Genomic DNA, 21,617 nt, shown 5'->3' with positions numbered 1-21,617 from the left:
AACCTAGGGATGCTTGTGAAAACAGGCAAGTATGTTTCTTGATGAATAATGTAGAGGCATTTTCTTTATATGCTTAGTCTTCTGGTTAAGCCAATGGCATTTACAGCAGTCCATAAGGTCTTATTCTGAGTTATATAAATACTCATGAGCAATTGCATTACAGGTAGCTAATTTGTTGTGGAGAGAGCATTCCTGTCACCAAGGATAATGAAATAGTTTGACAAATTATGTGACTGGTACAATGTAAGACTTGGTTCTGGCCGTTGGCACTATTTTTAAGTGTATAATTGGCAAGAGAAGTGACTTCATTGCATCTGATCACTGCCTGGTAATGAGAGCCTGATGTACAGAATACTCATTCTTCGAGCTAACACAAACAATGGGCTTTTTACACACCAGTGGGTCAAAGGGTTACAGTGAGTTTGTCGACCCGAGAGAACAGCCACTACCCAAGTTAACAGTTGTGGTCCATAATGTGACAGATATCATCACTGAATATAATGGATAGTAGTGGTGGGAAGATGGGCCACAGTCTTCTAACACACTTGTCAATTCAGTACTGGACAGCAACAACCCTCACCAGATTTTGGTGTAAGAAAGCCACCACACCATTTGTTACGCCACTCACAACACTACACAAGGCACAGAGATTAGCGCATACACAGGACCATCATGATTCGTTGCTTAAAGCATGAAAAAAGGTTGCCTTAGGTGATGAACTGTGGTAAACATTGTTACACATCATTGGGAAGGTGTGGAGACATAATATACCATGTGAGGGGATGCATTTCACTCACCAACAGAATACTTTGCAGGCAATGAAGGTATGGTATGTTCACAGAGAGAAGAATGAGAGTTTCCTAGTTTTGAATTTGCAGAAGTTGGTCAATTTCAGCCTGATTGTGTTTTGTGACTGGTCACTGACAAGCCCAGTGATGTAACCCAGAAATTTTCAAAGTGGTTGTTGTGTCATGTTCTGGTGTCTCATGAATTAATACCTCTACTGATAACTGACAGAGTGGTTTCTTGTCCATCATGGGCAACACCAGGCGCACTTTCCATTCCTTGGAGAGAGGCAAGTGGTAGTACTTTAAGGCGTTGAGCATATATAGCAGTGACGAATACAGAAAAACCTCAAGGAGGGGTGCTAAAGATATCTTGAGCTACCTTTACTTTTGCCATAATAAAAAATAATCAACTCACATGCAAAGAGTAAGAAAGTTTTATTTAAAGTGATTATACACATATACAAGACAATGTCATCTTACGATATCAAAATGTTACAATTGTGGTTCTCTTCCTAAAATGATGAATTCTATGTGCCTATTCTTCCTGGCAAATCAGTTAATTACATCTTCAATAGGACAAGCAATGTCAGGGTAAGTGTTCAACAGAGCTAAGCCATTAAGTCAGTCTTCCTTCACTGTCGACCTCAGCCACGTCTTTGTACTCCACAATGTTGAAAAACTACTTTCTACTGTAGCAATAGATGCAGGTAAACAAGAAAATATTTTGTACAGCACGTGCAAAGTAGATCTAGTACAAACAGACAATGCTTGCATAACAGAATCATGATCATTAAGGGTGTTTATGCTTGTTTGCTTGTATTGAAGAATCTCTCCCATTAGTTTCTTTTTAATCACAAAGAGTGATTCTTCTTCAAAGAACAGTAGTTCAGTTAAGCACTGATTCAATTTATGTGCCAGATCATTACAGTCATGTTTCAGTAGTTGTGAGGGCAAAAGTATGTTGAATTTTAAATGATAAATATTTTCTTCAGCAAAACGCGTGTGCTACATAGGAAAGTACAACTACTGGATAACTTGGCATGCACGCCCTGCGTGCCTCCCTTATGTATCCACCACTGATATGGTGTCACAGAGTGTTGTGACCAGGGCCGCAAAAAGGGGGGAAAAAAAAGAAAGAAAAGGAGCTGTTCCACTTTCTCTCTTAGCCCATGAGACAAACAGTGAAGTGCACAGGACCAACAGATGAGATCATTATTAATGCTGTTGAATTGAACAGTAGCACCAGTAATAATGAATCTTGCAAAGTTGAAGAATATGAAGTTCAAAATTGTAACCATTCCTTTTATTGTCACAATGTAAGTTTTATTAATGGCTCTTTTTAATCCCAAATTGCCGATGAGAACTGATACAGAACTAGTAGTAACAAGCTCCTTTACTCAACCTGAAACTATCAACTTCAATTTCAATTGTTAGCTTTTTTTACACCTATTTCAGTTTTTACTTTCGTAGACACACAGCACACAGACAGCTGATACAGTGGCAGATAGAGTGCTGCTTAAGGCATACACTGATATGTGAGCAGAAGTGTAGTCCCAGCACCATGTGATGTAAATGCAGCTTGACCCCCCAACCCCCCTCACACCTTGACAGGGCCATATTCTGGGGGGTTGGTGGGCAGAGCTTACTTCCTCTGCTCAATGCAACCCACATCCATCCACTTACTTCACTATACTAACCTGCACACTTCATGTATTTACAGAAAGGCAATGGACCAGCCATCTGCCCCAGAGATGAGTAATAATGGTTTGAGGAACACTACAAAGATATGAGGATGTTTGTGCGATCTCCTATGTTTACCTGACTAAATTCCTAATGAACACATCTGAGTAACCACTGAGCCAGACATAGATGCCCTTAAACCTAGTTCCGATGAATATCTATGAGTGGTAGGTGGTTCAATGGTCACAAATCAGAATGTCTCACAAACCTTTTCAGTCTCAATAAGTGTAGAGCAAGACTTAATATGTTATTGGAAAAACTGGACTATTAAATGTAAGAATGAGCACTGCTGTCTCTACCAACTTCTCTCTCACATTTTGCATTACACTTTTAAAATCAATCCCATCAACTTTTTTTTCCAGTTCTCTTACAACCCGTGTCTGTCCACATCCAAGTTGCATTCCATGATACAACACCCATATTAACCAATTTAATTATTTTCCTGAAATGAAATGAATGGATCAGTGGGAATGAAATCAATCAAGATGCAATGACATGAAATGTTATCATCTAAAACTGGCCATAAATGCTGAAGCTACAGTGTAACAAATATGGTGTGATTAATGCATATTTATATTTCAGCCCAGCAGTTGCCTTAACAGTTATGCTATCTGAGCACACCACTGGAGTTAACTCAATGTTTCACTATCACTAATGTTCCTATCTATGATTTTGTTTCATTGATGCCAGCTGTTCTTGACTTTGTTAATTTTCTCTACGGGAAATTCTTATAAATGCTCCAGAAGAATCACTGACAAATAAAATATATTTTGTTAGATTGAACTGCTGTGCAATTTGTTGCTCTTCCACACTTCAAGTGTTGGGCCCCTGCTTGCTACAGTGCCCATCTCTTCCTTTGTCTTCAGACACTTCTTTGGTCTACTGGATTATAATTTCTGACTGTAAGGTAGTCTTCTGCCAGTTCATTCTGTTGAGATGTTTCTTCCATTTTATTCTGTTGTCTTCAGTTTTGGATCTTACACAAATATGTTAAATTCTGTCCTAATATTGCTGTTTCTTGATCTGTTTACTCCGGCACAGCCTCTCACAGCTATAAGAAATCTCATTACAGTCACCTAGATCTTACTTTCTTGCCATTCATAAATGACCCATAACTTACTTTGGCATAGTGTCCTCACAGGGTGTGCTCTACCATCTGAGCTACCCAAGCATAACTCACACCTCATCCTCACAGGGCGCAAGTCGTGCTTGAGTAGCTCATACAGTAGAGCACTTACCCGCCAAAGGCAAAGGTCCCGAGTTCGAGTCTCACACAGCACACAGTTTTAATCTGTCAAGAAGTTTCAATGTTTCTTTGGTTACAGAGTTCATTTTGTATAGTCTACTTATTGGAGTCACTCCCCATCATTGACAATACATTACATAGCCTATTTCCCTTTCCAAAAAGTCAGTAAGTATATAAGATATTAAAAAATAAAAAACAACCTTGTTCAGCTCAGGAATTTCCAGAATTGTTTTAAATATATGTCTTCCCTCAGGCTCAGAAATGGCAGGGTTAAGTTTTCCCAGTTCCAATGCTGTAGCAATCACAGCAACATAATTGTATTTCTGAAAGTCCAATAACGTAATGCAGAACATTTCAGCAACTCTGAAACAGTCAAAGGCATTTTTAAAAAAAACTTAATTTTGGTAATCCAGGAAAACAAATTGATTTCATAATATTTAACAGATTATTTATTTGTATTTTTTAAAATTATTTCTTTCCCTTATAGCCCATATTTTCTTTCACAACTTACTAATTTTTATTATTATTCCTTCTTGTTCCATTATTACAATGGCACAATAGTAAAACAGTAAATTAAATTATCTACATCATGCAATAATCTGGAACATGTAAGAGAGAGAAAAAAAAAACAATCTGGACACAAAAGAAATGACAAGCTGCTTCACAAATACCTTGGGATAGGTTGTTAGGGCATTCTTACGTTGCCATCAAAAGTCAAGCTCTCAATTTATCCTCAACAGTAGTAACTGGCATTTGTATAGTACATCAATATAGAACATTACAGACATCTTCAAGCAAAGCCAGCAACCTACAGTAAAATTTTGCAGTAGCTATAACAAAATGAACATTCCTAACTGTGATGCAGTAGTGTGTGATCCACATAAAAATTCACACTTTTGTTGACTAATAAAATTGCATTGCAGGAGGTAACGTACTAGAAAGAGGACATGTTCTCAAAACCCCTGCAGTTGCATTTACAACATGTGCCATGTTTTATGATGTACTGTGATACTTACTGAACAAAGTTTCCATACTTCATGAGTTCATGTCATGATTAGTTGCTATCTTTTTTTAAAAAAAAAAACTTTGAGAGGTGTCTTACTCATCTTGTACCATACATTTACAAGCTATTACAGGTACACGTGAAATTAATAGTAAAATGCTAATGCTTTTAAACAATAGCTGATTAATGATAACAGTAGCTTGGTATTAACCAGGTTTTACTGTGCATTAACAGCAATTTTTATGTAATAAGACTAGTGATAACTTTCACTAATAAGGAAATATGTCTAATTTAGTTTTTTTATTAGTGTTTACCTAGTGAATGAATGATAAATAGTTATTCCATTATTCATATAAATGCCTTATTTTGAACATTCCACTAAATATTCGACTATTGTCACATTTAAATAACAATTAGGGAAATCTGTAAGCAACATGTCTTAATGAATACTCTTAATTTTTGAGCTGGAAATCTAAATCTTAGTGAGTGCAAAAACCTATTACACCATCATTAAAAAGTTCGAACCAATTTCTGCTAATATACATGGAATAGTCAACATTTATAAGGTCTCCACAGTGAATGCAAAAACCCTATTGATTGACTTGGTAACTGAAGTTCTTGTGACTCAACTTAATATGAATGGTTGAAAGTTGTGGTTTAATTTTCAAGAGCATGTCTTTTCTGCAGTTGTGTTTACAAATAACTTCTCTTTTTCTAACTACATATGGTACTTTTGCAGTTTCAAATATTTATAAAGGATCAGTGTGTTGTATTCTTTCAGTGAAATCCTGTTGAATTAGAAAGTTTTCCCTCTCTTGGCCTCAGTGATTCAAATAAGTCTCCTATTTTATCACCTTATTTAACACTAATTCATGATATACAGTGTAGCACCGTGGCTCAGTAGGTAACAGTCAATTACAGATTCAAGGAACCAGAGTTCAATTTCCGGTCAGTTCTAGGATTTCTTCTGTCAGTTATTGTTCCTTCTATCTTTCACAGCAGTTTGTTAATGTGAAAAATGTCGAGTGACACCATGGCTTGGAGTCCACATTAAACTGTAGATCCCCTTATAACTGACTAGGCATATCAGTTCAAAAATTGGAGAATGTAATAGCATACCACATAAAATAGGACAATGCCTCGTGAATCACTGTGGTATTCAACATAGTTTCCACTTCACATCATCACCTTTCACATATTTACATGTCAGAGCTCAAACATGTAACCTTGCCTTAGCGAATCTGCTTTGCCTGATACAGGGAAACATTAAACTATGACAGCTGGGTAGATATTTGAACTCTCTCCCTCTCCAAAATGGAAGTCCAATTTGCTAACCATGGCACTACCTCATTCAATAACAAGTTTTCATGTCAATCACTTTGTGCTTGTGAAAAAAACTCTTGCATCAAATCAATCACTGCCAGAGACATACTCTTGTGGTGGCCAACAGCTGACTTTGCTCTCTACAGGGAAATGTTTGGTTGAATTAGATAACTGTACCAGAAGTGTTATTTCAAGAGTACTTGCCACCCACAGTGTGTACATGCAGATAAAAGAAAAAAATCTAAATTAACGTAAATAAAAGAGAACATTTGCCATATTTACAGTGTGTAACACAATGACACTGAACTTTCGAAGGCTGTTCATGGAATTTTCTGAATATTTTGGTATAAGGGACCTGCGGTCTTCTGTGGCTCAGTATACAATAATTACATTCTCACCACATAGCAGAGATGCTGAGTCACAGATAAGTACAACAAAAAGACTGTCACAAATAAAGCTTTCGGCCAGTAAGGCCTACATCAAAAATACATGATACACCCCTCTCTCTCTCTCAGGCAACTGAAGCCACAATTTGGAGTGTGGCTTCAGTTGCTGGGACTGCAGTCATGTGTGTGCGCGTGTGTGTGTGTGTGTGTGGGGGGGGGGGGGGGGTCTATTTTTGATGAAGTCCTTACTGGCCCAAAGCTTTATTTGTGACAGTCTTTTTGTTGTGCCTATCTGCAACACAGCATCTCCACAATACGGTGAGTAGCAACCTTATATTGACGATACCACACGGAAATTGCATCGAGATTAAATATTATGTTCTTCAAGCATACATTCGTATGAGTGATAACTGGGCCCACCGTCAAATCATTGAATCTCTCCTGGGAGGCCAGTAGCTTGTATCCGACGCTCCACAGCCCACTTAATTTACCCTTCACACACTTATATTGATGATAGCACACAGAAATTACTTCGCGATTAAATATTATGGTCTTTAAGCACACTTTCATATAAGTGGTAACTGGGCCCACAGTCATCTCATTAAATCTGTCCTGGGAGACCAGTAGCTTGTATCCGACGCACGCAGCCAAATTACATTACCGTTCACACCCTTATATTGATGATACCCCAAAGAAATTGCATCGCGATTAAATATTGTGTCCTTCAAGCACACTTTCCTATATGTGATAACCGGGCAAAACATCACCTCAATGTATCTCTCCTGGGAGACCAGTAGCTTATATCTGACTCACCGCAGCCCACTTCATTTACCCTTCGCACCCTTATATTGACGATACCACACAGTAATTGCTTCGCAATTAAAAATAATGGTCTTCAAGCATACTTTCCTATAAGTGATAACTGGGCCCACCATCACCTCATCGAATCTCTCATGGAAGAGCTGTAGCTTGAACCCGATGCCCACATCTTTCCTTTTCATAATATTGTTACATTCCATCCTGGATTTTCCATTGTTTAATAATTACATTTCATTTGATTTCTTACCCCTTGTATCAATACTGCAATGAAAATATACGCACAGCAGCACAAATGTCAATAGGATGTGCTTTACGTCTCACTTGAGAACAAACTTGTTTCATCCAGTCACAGTTCATGCTGTTGACAGCAGTAATGTCTCCTTTACACTTGGTCCTCAAGCCTGCATTCAGTACCAGTTAGTTCTGTCTCAGGTTTGTTTTTTTCTGGCTGTGTCAGTTGTACGTCAATAGTGATACACAGAAGTATGGAAATAACTGATGAGGAGTTGTCCAATATGACCTCACATGTGAGTTCACTGAAGGCACTGGAAGAGTGACATAAAGGCGCTATGCTCAGTTGTTCCCACAGTGATGGCAACCACATCACGGTAGTTATGCAACTGTACATAGGCCCCATGAATAATTGAATCCTATTGTGTTACTATGTTTTGAAGAGAATGTGTTGCAAGCTTTTTCAGTGTTGTGCAAATATTTTCACAGAACAAAGATAATTCTGGTAACAAAGCCAAATAAATCATAATTTCATCATTACTCTGTAATGAGCCACCAGTGATCATAGCTCCCTTAGACCAAAATACCCAGAAAATATGCATGATCAACCTCCAAAATATCAATTTTTCCTGTTACTACCTACATACAATTTTAACTTCATGGAACCTTTCATATCTTGCTCCTCTCTCACTACCTACACACATACACAAAAACTACATGTAATCAAGTAAACCTATCCAGTCCATCACACAATACTGTCATTGGACTTCACAAAATCACCTGGATTTTTGTTGCCATTGTTAATTAAAACACACAAAAAACATTAACGTACAGTTGAGAAATAAACAGTTTTTTAGGGTGCTACATATTTCGAGACTCATAGTCACCAATAAGTCCTCAAAGAATCTTGTCATCCCAGTTAAAAACCTCAATGCCCTTCATGAGAAGCGATTATCCTCCTACACTATTTGCCATTGTATCAAAATTAAAAGAAAGGATGGCAGTGGTATAACAATACTATGAGAATGGATACTGGGAAAAGTCTTGAGTCTGTTGACAGTACCTTGGGAAAAAAGAAGGAAAAAGAAATAAAGATGATCCCCGCTTCACGAAGCAACCTACTTGTAAATTTGAAGAATGGATGTTACATGTCATTTTTCTTATCATTTCTCCTATCCCCACCAAAAACTGATCGTGGTATCAACTAGCCACTCCTGTAACCAATTTTATCATCACTTCACTGATGTAAATCTCTTTAACTCATCTACAATATATAGTCCTCTAGCTTTCCTTCTTGCTGGCTATCCAGTGACAGAATCACAGGACAAAGCATTGCAGTAACACAGAACAGTATTTTAATACATGATGGACTATGTCAATTTCTTTATTCTGTTTTGAACTTTTCCTAGGGCCTTTGTAATGCTGTTAGCAAAGGTTCACCTTCAATTTTGCTGCTTAAAAATTCCATTGTGGCCAAATCAGTAATTAATTTGAGAATTTACACTGTCTGACAAAAAAGGTGAAGAACATGGGAGACATGGTCTGATGATAATTTAATTTTGCATAAGTAACACCATTGGCAGGTAGTTAACTGATTAGACCTGCAATTCTAAGTGATAGGTAGAACAGCCACCAGAGTGCATTAGCATTGTTTGTGTTAAGTGTTGTTACCAAGTTTGGTAGGGTATTAGATTAGATTAGATTAGATTAGATTAATACTAGTTCCATGGATCATGAATACGATATTTCGTAATGATGTGGAACGAGTCGAATTTTCTAATACATGACATAATTAGGTTAATTTAACAACATACTTAAGTTAATATAACAACTTTATTATTTTGTGTTTTTTTGTTTTTCTTTTTTTTATTTTTTTTATTTTTTAAATATTTTTTTTTTTCGTAATTTATATCTAAAAATTCCTCTATGGAGTAGAAGGAGTTGTCATTCAGAAATTCTTTTAATTTCTTCTTAAATACTTGTTGGTTATCTGTCAGACTTTTGATACTATTTGGTAAGTGACCAAAGACTTTAGTGCCAGTATAATTCACCCCTTTCTGTGCCAAAGTTAGATTTAATCTTGAATAGTGAAGATCATCCTTTCTCCTAGTATTGTAGTTATGCACACTGCTATTACTTTTGAATTGGGTTTGGTTGTTAATAACAAATTTCATAAGAGAGTATATATACTGAGAAGCTACTGTGAATATCCCTAGATCCTTAAATAAATGTCTGCAGGATGATCTTGGGTGGACTCCAGCTATTATTCTGATTACACGCTTTTGTGCAATAAATACTTTATTCCTCAGTGATAAATTCCCCCAAAATATGATGCCATATGAAAGCAATGAGTGAAAATAGGCGTAGTAAGATAACTTACTAAGATGTTTATCACCAAAATTTGCAATGACCCTTATTGCATAAGTAGCTGAACTCAAACGTTTCAGCAGATCATCAATGTGTTTCTTCCAATTTAATCTCTCATCAATGGACACACCTAAAAATTTGGAATATTCTACCTTAGCTATATGCTTCTGATTAAGGTCTATATTTATTAATGGCGTCATACCATTCCCTGTACGGAACTGTATGTACTGTGTCTTATCAAAATTCAGTGAGAGTCCGTTTACAAGGAACCACTTAGTAATTTTCTGAAAGACAGTATTGACAATTTCATCAGTTAATTCTTGTTTGTCAGGTGTGATTACTATACTTGTATCATCAGCAAAGAGAACTAACTTTGCCTCTTCATGAATATAGAATGGCAAGTCATTAATATTAATAAGAACAACAAAGGACCCAAGACTGACCCTTGTGGAACCCCATGCTTGATAGTTCCCCAGTTTGAGGAATGTGCTGATCTTTGCATGTTACGAGAAATACTTATTTCAACTTTCTGCACTCTTCCAGTTAGGTACGAATTAAACCATTTGTGCACTGTCCCACTCATGCCACAATACTTGAGTTTGTCTAGCAGAATTTCATGATTTACACAATCAAAAGCCTTTGAGAGATCACAAAAAATCCCAATGGGTGGTGTTCGGTTATTCAGATCATTCAAAATTTGACTGGTGAAAGCATATATGGCATTTTCTGTTGAAAAACCTTTCTGGAAACCAAACTGACATTTTGTTAGTACTTCATTTTTACAGATATGTGAAGCTACTCTTGAATACATTACTTTCTCAAAAATTTTCGATAAAGCTGTTAGAAGGGAGATTGGACGGTAATTGTTGACATCAGATCTATCCCCCTTTTTATGCAAAGGTATAACAATAGCATATTTCAGTCTATCAGGGAAAATGCCCTGTTCCAGAGAGCTATTACACAGGTGGCTGAGAATCTTACTTATCTGTTGAGAACAAGCTTTTAGTATTTTGCTGGAAATGCCATCAATTCCATGTGAGTTTTTGCTTTTAAGCAAGTTTACTATTTTCCTAATTTCAGAGGGAGAAGTGGGTGAGATTTCAATTGTATCAAATTGCATAGGTATGGCCTCTTCCATTAACAGCCTAGCATCTTCTAATGAACACCTGGATCCTACTATATCCACAACATTTAGAAAATGATTATTAAAACTATTTTCAACTTCTGACTTTTTGTTCGTAAAGTTTTCATTCAATTTGATGGGAATACTGTCTTTCTCTGCTCTTGGTTGACCTGTTTCTCTTTTAATAATATTCCAAATTGTTTTAATTTTATTATCAGAGGGGCATGACCAGCATCAAACGTTGAGTGATCACTCCGAAGGACATGGAGATGCTGCATAGTTGTGTGAGACAGCATTATCAGCATTGGACAAGAGTTTGAAAATAGGCCTCATTGAGTGTCTTCATTTGGACAGCTAGTTCAATCATGCAATACATCCAGATTTGTGGGGCATACAGATGTGTCATCTTAAACATACCAAGTGAAAATATTGGAAATCACAGAGTGTGTATGAACAGTGTTTTGGTTACATTCAATGCTTTTGCAAATTAATTGTGCAAGTAACACTAGAAACATTCAAGTGCAGACCATGATGCGACTGTGTTAGGAACATTGCATCAATCATACCCACATGTGTCTCATCCAGTTGACTGATTCCTGAATTTGTATATTTGACAGAATGCTACATCTGAGGTTTGTCATACTTACAAATGACACAATCTTCATATTAACATGAAGAGTATTCTCAACAATACGTATTCTGTTATACTAATTGCTAGTTGAAGTTACGGTCCAAACTGAGAAAACAATGCATGATACATACGCAAGAATTTATTTTGATCACTAATAAAGGTGATTAAATCATAGAATAAAAATTGTTAAAAAGTTGAATTTCATATCCGTTTTCTGACAACAGGTGGTATGATGATTTTATTGTGTGCTATTATAGAAATGCAACAATGTGAACCCTGTTTTTCCCCATTATTGGCAGTCTTAATGATAGATTAGAACAAAGCAGTGAAAGAAAACTTGAAACATGCTGCTATCTTCTTACTTATTCTCAGCTGAGAAAAGATTGGTCAGACAGATCTGTGATGTCAGTTTGCGAGCTTTGTGTAGGCTGTTGTTCATGTGTCTTGGAATTTTGTCTCTGCCGTCCCAGTAAATATCTCCATCATAGCATTTGTTGTTGACAATAATGGCTCATTCAGAAGAAACTGCAACGTTCACTCACTGAGCACTACATGGAAAATTAATTTATACTTGTGTAACACTTTCTTGAGCACAGTACAGATAGGTGTGCACTATTCAGCAGACTTCGTTTTCAACAGCCTTCCACCAAAACTTGAAATAATTGAGTGATAAACCTCCAGTCTTTATAACTAAGTTGAAATGTTTCTATGTGGCATGCACTATTCTGGACAGATGTTCTTCATAGTACTAGGAGAGAACTTCTCTCTGTAAAATTTTATTTATTCATATATTCTATCATGTTTTGTTAATTTTTTAGTTTCTTTAGTAGTTTATTAGAAAACAGGCTGTAAACTACGAGCTGACTTATGTAGCTTTGTCTTCCATGGTCCCACAAAAATCAGATAAATAAATAATTAAAAATAAAATATAATCAGCGAATCTCACTTCCTTTCAGATATCATATCTTGAAACTGAAGTTTGGCATTAATAAAACCTATTGTATTAGGTACCTATGATCCAGCTGACTAGTGATCCGAAAAGTGAGGTCTTTGTAGTTGGTGTAGACAACTGGTCCTTATCCTGTTAATGAGTATCTAAATTTTCTGAATGCCTATAATATAGAAAATGCCTCCTTTCCTGTGCAGGGGTTGTACATCTCTTTTTACTCAAGTCTGTTTGTGTAAAAGCTATTGTAGTGTGATTTTCACCTCTGTTGTTAACTTATCCATGAAGTAATATGCATAAAAGCCAATAATTAGAAGCATCTGAAACTGAAATGAAATAATGATAATGAAATACATTTGCCTCAACTATATACTGCTAAAGACTACTTTAGAATTATTAGCTAACTTTTTACACAAAGAGTATCTTGGCATACTCTTAAAACTAAACACTGAAAGAACAGGTAGTAGTTTCATTCTATTTACAACACCCAATATGACTATCTGCAGTAGTTCCTTTTCCCACCTCTTTTCCTATCGTTTCTTATTCTGCTGCTATCACTAGACACTATATTAAGAAGACAATCATCAAATTTTATTTCCAATTTCTCATTTGGACTGCACCAGTTCCACCCTGAGACTGCAGAATAATACCAAAACCTCAATATTATAAGATGAAAATGAATATTCCATAATTCCAAATACATCTTAGAAACCATGTTAAGGATCCAACCAAGAAAAAAATTGTGGTATTCTTTTGTGGTTATCATCGATTTATTATTAGTCCAGCTACTTATATGCCATATCAAAGACAGTACACTTTACAGACACACATTTACAGTGGTCCTTCTAAAATATTTTGGTCATTCCAAGTTGGAGATTATTATAATAAGGAAAGTTCTGGCAGAATGTAAACCCTTTAGCAGTAAAGGTAACCACTTACCAAATAGTAGAAGCGCTGAGCTGTTGGCAGGCGCACAAAAAGGAACGAAATGTTGTTAGCTTTTGGAAGAAATCCTTGGATGCATTAAAGTGCATGCACAACCTTGCCCCCTCCCCCCACACACACACACACACACACACACACACACACACACACACTGCCACAACTGCAATTTGGCAGGTGCACTGGGGTGGGGGTTGTGTCAAGTTTGGTGGGTAAAGGGAGAAAGAGATGGGAAGCAAGAGGATGGGTTGGGGACAAATGGATAACAGAAAAAAACACTGAGAGAGACATCAGGTGTGTAGCCTAGGAATGTGGGAAGGAGGGATGGCATGTGCTCAGGCTAGGGACACAACACATGGGCACCAGAGCCAGTGATGTGCAGCACATGATAAAGATGACATGGGGACACAGACTGGGAAGGGATGACAGGATAGATGAAGGGAAGCTGTTGGATAGATGTTGTGGGGACAGTGGATTGGTAGAGATTAATGCCAAGAGGATTATAGGAGTGAAGTACGTGTTGCAAGGGTAACTTCCATTTATGTAGTTCAGAAAAGCTGGTGCTGGTGGGAAGGATCCAGATATCATGGACTGTGAAGCAGCCACTGAACCAGAGCATGTTATGCTCAGCAGTGTGTTGTGTCCCTCCTCCATCTTGTCACCCCTTCCCAATCCACACCCCCATGTCATCTTCACCACATGCCACACCTCACCAGCTCTGGTGAGGTGTGGCAACTGCACCCCTACCTCTCAATGTCATATCTTGCTTTCCTGCTTCCTCCCTTTTAATTGCTAGGCACCTGTCCCAACAACTCCTCCTGCTTCCCACCTCTTTCTCCCTCTACCCGCCCCAACTGACAACTTCAATTCCAGTCCATAGCTCCTCACAGAATTTCTTACAAAAGCTAACAAAGATTCATTCTTTTTTGTGTGCTTGGAGACAACAATGCTTCTGCTATTTGATGAATGGTGTCCTTTATTCCTAAAGTGTTTGCAAGTTAGAAATTACCTGTATCATACTGCTTCTGAAATGAATTGCTCATTTAGCTTTTATGAAATAAGTACTGTGCTGCTAAACACATTAACACATTATTTCCATCATTAAAAAATAAGTTTACTCAGCTGCATTGCTGCATTTTTTACCAGTGATGTAATTCATATTCAATCATCAAAACATCCTCACTACTATTATCTGTAACATTCCAAACTTCATTGCTGAGATGTCTTGTAACTCCCCAGTTGTTGTCAACCTCGTGCTTCAGCATAAGCAGCACATTTCTTGTCCTATCTGTTGAGCACCAAGAAGGGAAAAAGAACATTCTTCAATATGCTATTGTTTGTCTTAGAGTCTGTCTTTCAGTTTATATATATATTGGTCAATATTTCCTTTCACAAAAACTCTCAGTTTTCACTGTTTTACGCTCTAAGTTGGTTATTAGAATTTTACAACTCATCTTTGAAATATCGGCAAATTGGCTAATTTTTTCCCCAACAGTTTGAGATAACGTGCAGTTTTGTATCCTCATTCTCTGACTGGATGCTGTAACCTCAAGACTCTTGAATATGCTTTGGCAAAAGTAGTGTACTTTCTGCCATCAGCTCCAAAACACTCTTGCCCATTTATGTAATACTGATTTTAATTATCTTAAATTTGAACTGTCTCTTTGTTGTACACTGAAATTAAATAAAAAACAATATAAACAAATTATTTTATCCATTTTGGTTGGAGGACACTGCAACTGTTTCTGTGCATTACACTGCAGGAAATAGGTTTTTAAAAATGATTTTTATTGTACCATTATAAAAACAAATATTAAGAGTTCAAAGTTAGTGCATATATTTGAACAACTGAGTTGCTTTTCTCTGGACAGGAAGACATGGTAACTCCATAGGTGTTCAAAGGGGGAAGGGAGGCTTGGGGCACTTTCCCCTCCTGGAATCAGGGATACAGCATGTTACGTCCTCAGAAGCATCTCTCATTGTGCTCACCTAAAGACAAGAGTGTTGGCTTATTTAGCACATTGTCACTCCCTGTTGTCTTGTGGAATTATTTGTTGGGGCGATGCATGTAAAGTAACTATGGTGCTCGTTCAGCAGAAGTGAGCAGTGAGAATATTTTGTAAAATACATAACTGTACCTCTTTTAGCACCATTTTAAGGGTCTTTGAATCAATACACTCATTTACCAATACATTTACTCCTTAATGTGTTTTGCTGCTGATGATAAAAATCAAAGTTCAACGTACGGTGATATGCACAGTCACAATATAAGAGAGAAAAATAATTTTCATGTAGACTTTGCCCCCTTGTCCAGGGTTCAGGATGGAGTTATGTAGCATACTCTGGAGGTTAGATATTCAACAAGCTTCCATCTGTCATACAGTGAGAAATTGGGAATGGCTACCAGTTCAACAGAAAATTAAAATATGCCTCATTAGCCCTTTTTCCACAGGGCACTTTAATATACAGAATCACGGATTGAAAAGTTTTGTTAGCTGCATGGCAAGTGATAGAGTTTGTTATAAAGCTGTATGACAAGTATTAACCTATGCAAATAACATGTAAAAATATTCACTTTGTAAAATACCATTGTAATCAAGGAAATACGAAGCCACTAACAGAAGGTGAACAGCAGCTATACAGTAAACAGGACCAGGCAGCATCTTTTTCCAAAGTAGCAGCTTCCTTCATTGATTAAATTTAGATGACATAAGTGTCACTAGCATAAAGCAGTACAGTGTCTTGGTGGAATCCACAGAAGATGAGGAATGAATGAATGAATGAACAGACTGCTTGTTTATTACAGAATTCACACAAATGTCCAAAAATGACTGACAGTGATGCTAGTAAAACTCAAGAGGGGGAAAACTATGTAGAATATCCTAAGCATTAAAACCACCATCTTAACTTTTCTCTCCCCCCCCCCCCCTTTTTTTTAAACCCAGTCTCAAACTTTTTGGACAGTTTGGGTATGTAAGAGAATACGTTCACATCTATGGCTTTGCAAACATAGAGTGCTATAAACTTTTATCTCAAAAAAATTTAAAAGAACTGCTCGTTTCATTTCATTGCAGTGTGTAATCAATGTAAATTGTCTGTTGGTTGTATTCTTGTTTAGTAATACTTCATTTACTGGAAAATTAGTGAAAAGTACCTGTCATAATAAGTGTGTTCTGTGTGCTCCAGCTGGACAGCACTGGCTATAGCATCCAGATCATCCAAGAGCAAAACTGAAGGCTGGTAATAGACACATTCCGTTAAGGCTGTCAACAATATTCTCTGCAATGTCTCAACAGTTTTTCCTTTCAAAAGAGAAGAAAAAGATAATGTCTCACACAATTATCACCATCTACTGTAAATAAAAGCTCTGTTACACTGTATTAAATGCACTAATCTTTCATTTATTATGAATTCCAATACGTTTACCACCAACAATTGCAGCAATAATAATTACAATACAATAAATATTAATAACAACAAAAATGATAGAAATGAAAAGAATATAATTTTTTCCAAGTATTTGGTGACAAATAGTTTTGATCTCAACAGCAGTAGAAACACACACACACACACACACACACACACACACACACACACACACACACACACAGAGAGAGAGAGAGAGAGAGAGAGAGAGAGAGAGAGAGAGATATGAGAGTAAGGACATCTCATCTTAAACCTGTTGGTAGGCTCACACTCCACCTACATACTTAAATTCAGAAATCAGTGCCATTCCTAGCGAAATCTAAATCTCCCACCATTTTTCTGAAATAGTATTTTACTTAGATGTGTCCCCCAAAACTAATGCAATTTTGTCACAAAAACTTGCAACACTTGCTCTAATGTCTAATAACCACAACTTTGAATAACAGAGAGGGAGTCACGACAGGCATCCTTGCTCTATACACAAGATTCTTCTGTTATGCAATCCAAACATCCCCCACTTTATCTCCCAGACTGAAGACTTAACCATCCAGTAAGTGATGTAGCTTTTTAAGTATCATCTCAAAATGCTATCCGAAATACTGTTTTGACTATTCCTGTCTTGGAATACCACTACTTATCAAAAGCACAGTAAGCTTCAGCAAACAAACCTCCTACCACCACCAATCCCTACAGTCCCATAATCAAATTTAACTACATTGCATCAGTCAAAGACCTAGTCTCCTTCACCTAATACCTGCTGTTACCCCTTTAGTTTGCACTTACCACGACTCTCGCCCAACACAAAGTCTCAAGCAACTTGAAAAAATGCAAGGAACTCCCATATATAAGTAGAGTAAAAGAAAGGACCCCCCAAAATTAGAGACTTAAATCCTTACCATCAGTTTGCTACTGAATTCTTGAGCATATTCTAACTTGGAATATAATATACGTCTTGAGACAGAAAAGCTTCTGTTCACAATTCAGCATGGATTTAGAAGCCATCACTAGTATAATACTCAGCTTGTTCTTTTCTTGCAAAAACTCCAGCAAATTGTGGATGAAGTCTGGAAAGTATTTGACACAATGCCCAACAGCAGGCTGTTAACGAAGGTCTGAGCATGCAGAATAAGTTCTCAGATATTTGAGTGGCTTGAGGGCTTCTAGGTAACAGAACTTTGTATATTGTCCTGGATGGCAAGCATTCTCACAGGTAGAGTATGCAGCAGTCTGTGATTGTTAGCTGATGACGCTGTAGTCTATGGGAAACTGTCATCATACAGTGGCTGTCGGAGGATACAGGATGACTTGTTCAGAGGAAGTTGCCATTCATTGCACCAAACAGACATTCTATCCACATAAAATGTGGGTTAATGCAGATGAGTAGGAGCTACAATCCTGTAATATTTGGATATAGTATTAGTGGTACACGGCTTGAGTGTTTGGGATTCCACCATGTCAAATAAAAGGAAGACATCAAAGCTATTCAGAGGTATGTGCCAGAAATGTTACTGGTATCTGATCAAAACCTGCGTACTATGGGCATTCCTGGAGGGAAGACAATTTTCTTTATGTAAAATGCTATTGAGATAGTACAGAGAACCAGCATTTGAGACTGACTTCAGAAGACTCTACTGCCACCAATGTACATCTCACATAAGGAATCCAAAGACAAGAAAAGAAAAATTAGGGCTTCCACAGAAGCAGCCATTTGTAAGTGGAGAAGGAAAGGGAATGACTTGCTTTGGTATAATATAATCTCCACCATGCAACATATGGTGACTCAAAAGTATTTATGTATGTATTTGCTGTCCTTAATAGCTCACCTGTGTACCTATTTTTCAACTCATGACAGATGCACCCCTGCACTGCTTCTATTTGATGTTGTGTTGATAACCCTATACTCACGCGACCAGAAGTAGTGTTCTTCCTACCACCCCACTTCCCTACTTCCCACTATACCTAACTTCAGCCTATCCACTTAAAGATAAAATCTCTAACCTAGCTACTTGATTGAGGTATCTAACATTCTAAGTGCTGACTCACAGGATTCAAGATTTGTTTTTCCTGATGACAACATTCTCCTGTGCAGTCCTCACCTGACGGACTATTTTACTTTAAAATATTTGTCCCATTAAAATGCCATCCAGCATTAAACTACACAGTACAGCTGCATGTCCTTGAGAAATAATGACCTACAATTACCCTTGCTTTCAGTGATTCACAGTACCAACATAGCAAGGCTATGAGATGGCTGTACTTACAATATGAGTGTTTGTCTTTCCGCATCTTTGAGGCATGCAGTCCAACCAATCATGACAAGGTCTGCAGTCTTGTGAGAGGAGAGGGAAGCAGGTAGGTTATTTGGGGGAGAGAGAGTAGCTAATTTGTAGTTATAACATCAGGAAGCTGGTCATCGGCCACCTATTCTAAGGCGTGGATAGTGCTGTAAGTATAGAAATAGGGTGATGGTGGGAAGGTAGTGAGAAGTTCCTACCTACCACTCAATATCTACATGATCAGTGGTTATACAGCAAGAACATATTCCAAATCTTAGTTGCTGTGTCACTGTTTTTACTCTGTAAAAGAATGCCTAAAATAGTAAACATGCTGGTTATGGTAGAGTATGAAACATGTACTGATCAGTGAAGCAAATCTTATATAAACTTGTTTCAATGTATTGTGACTCATAATGTACCCAATGTAATATTTGTCCACTTTCTGCAGCACACTGTGTAATACTCCATGAAATGAATCAAATAAATAAATAAGTAATTTACTGTATCAACATACCAGTTGACGTGTAACATACCATTTCTGTGAAGTGATGTGTTGCACATGTTAATAGTACCAACGAATGGTGTTCGCCAAAAATATAGTTAATTTTTATTATTACTTTTATGGAGTTTTGAATATGCATATTATGTGGAGAATTTGTACTGTTTGTGCATGTTAACAAGTGTGATGGAAGCAGTGTTTCTGCAAGAAGGGGGTGGGGGCAAGAATGGGGCAGTCTGCAGTTTGAGCACCTGCTGATGTGGCAGTTATTGTGTGCAGCTGCACCCCTGCGTCTGAGACATGCTGCACTCCATAGAATAGCGTGACTAGACAATGGCTTATGTCATAAAAAAATAGAGTGAGTTTCTACTGGAGAGTCTGTGCTAAAGCCTGTTAGAGAGTGGACACTGAGCTGTTGATAATTTCGTTAACATTTTATGTAAATGCCAAGCTAAATTGCAGACAATTGTACATGGGAGTTTCCAGAGCTGTATAAGTTGAAAGAACACATGCATGTCTTTAAACAAATTCCTCAGATATTTGGTACCTTGTTGAACCTATACATGCAATATTTTTCTCATCTGCACAGGCCAGACTGCACAGGAGATAAAGTCCAAGGGAAGAAGAAAGATGATCCAGAGAGGAGAACTGTACTCCAAATAAACATGTCAGTGATCACAAATTTGGCACCACAGTATCAAAATTGTTACATGAAATTTCTTCCCCTTTGAACATTCTTCAAATTCAGTGGGAAACATCCCAAAGTATACACTCCTGGAAATTGAAATAAGAACACCGTGAATTCATTGTCCCAGGAAGGGGAAACTTTATTGACACATTCCTGGGGTCAGATATATCACATGATCACACTGACAGAACCACAGGCACATAGACCAAGGCAACAGAGCATGCACAATGTCGGCACTAGTACAGTGTATATCCACCTTTCGCAGCAATGCAGGCTGCTATTCTCCCATGGAGACGATCGTAGAGATGCTGGATGTAGTCCTGTGGAACGGCTTGCCATGTCATTTCCACCTGGCGCCTCAGTTGGACCAGCGTTCGTGCTGGACGTGCAGACCGCGTGAGACGACGCTTCATCCAGTCCCAAACATGCTCAATGGGGGACAGATCCGGAGATCTTGCTGGCCAGGGTAGTTGACTTACACCTTCTAGAACACGTTGGGTGGCACGGGATACATGCGGGCGTGCATTGTCCTGTTGGAACAGCAAGTTCCCTTGCCGGTCTAGGAATGGTAGAACGATGGGTTCGATGATGGTTTGGATGTACCGTGCACTATTCAGTGTCCCCTCGACGATCACCAGTGGTGTACGGCCAGTGTAGGAGATCGCTCCCCACACCATGATGCCGGGTGTTGGCCCTGTGTGCCTCGGTTGTATGCAGTCCTGATTGTGGCGCTCACCTGCACGGCGCCAAACACGCGTACGACCATCATTGGCACTAAGGCAGAAGCGACTCTCATCGCTGAAGACGACACGTCTCCATTCGTCCCTCCATTCACGCCTGTCGCGACGCCACTGGAGGCGGGCTGCACGATGTTGGGGCGTGAGCGGAAGACGGCCTAACGGTGTGCGGGACCGTAGCCCAGCTTCATGGAGACGGTTGCGAATGGTCTTCGCCGATACACCAGGAGCAACAGTGTCCCTAATTTGGTGGGAAGTGGCGGTGCGGTCCCCTACGGCACTGCGTAGGATCCTACGGTCTTGGCGCGCATCCGTGCGTCGCTGCGGTCCGGTCCCAGGTCGACGGGCACGTGCACGTTCCGCCGACCACTGGCGACAACATCGATGTACTGTGGAGACCTCACGCCCCACGTGTTGAGCAATTCGGCGGTACGTCCACCCGGCCT

At 38.3% G+C, this 21,617-nt stretch overlaps 1 protein-coding gene across 2 annotated transcripts in view; it reads right to left on the bottom strand.

Moving 5' to 3' along the window:
• The window catches only part of LOC124594977 (peroxisome biogenesis factor 1), a 383,457-nt gene that overhangs the window by 240,965 nt on the left and 120,875 nt on the right, over positions 1-21,617 (bottom strand). For both annotated transcript variants that reach the window (XM_047133503.1, XM_047133504.1), the window contains 2 exons: positions 16,700-16,847; positions 3,975-4,137 (listed from right to left, as the gene is read on the bottom strand). In XM_047133503.1, the coding sequence (XP_046989459.1) occupies positions 3,975-4,137; positions 16,700-16,847 (311 nt within the window). The remainder of the gene's footprint in view (positions 1-3,974; positions 4,138-16,699; positions 16,848-21,617) is intronic.

This window comes from Schistocerca americana, chromosome 2, assembly GCF_021461395.2.
Source record: "Schistocerca americana isolate TAMUIC-IGC-003095 chromosome 2, iqSchAmer2.1, whole genome shotgun sequence".
NCBI classification, from domain to species: Eukaryota; Metazoa; Arthropoda; class Insecta; order Orthoptera; family Acrididae; genus Schistocerca; species Schistocerca americana.
This window is presented reverse-complemented; position numbering and strand designations above follow the sequence as displayed.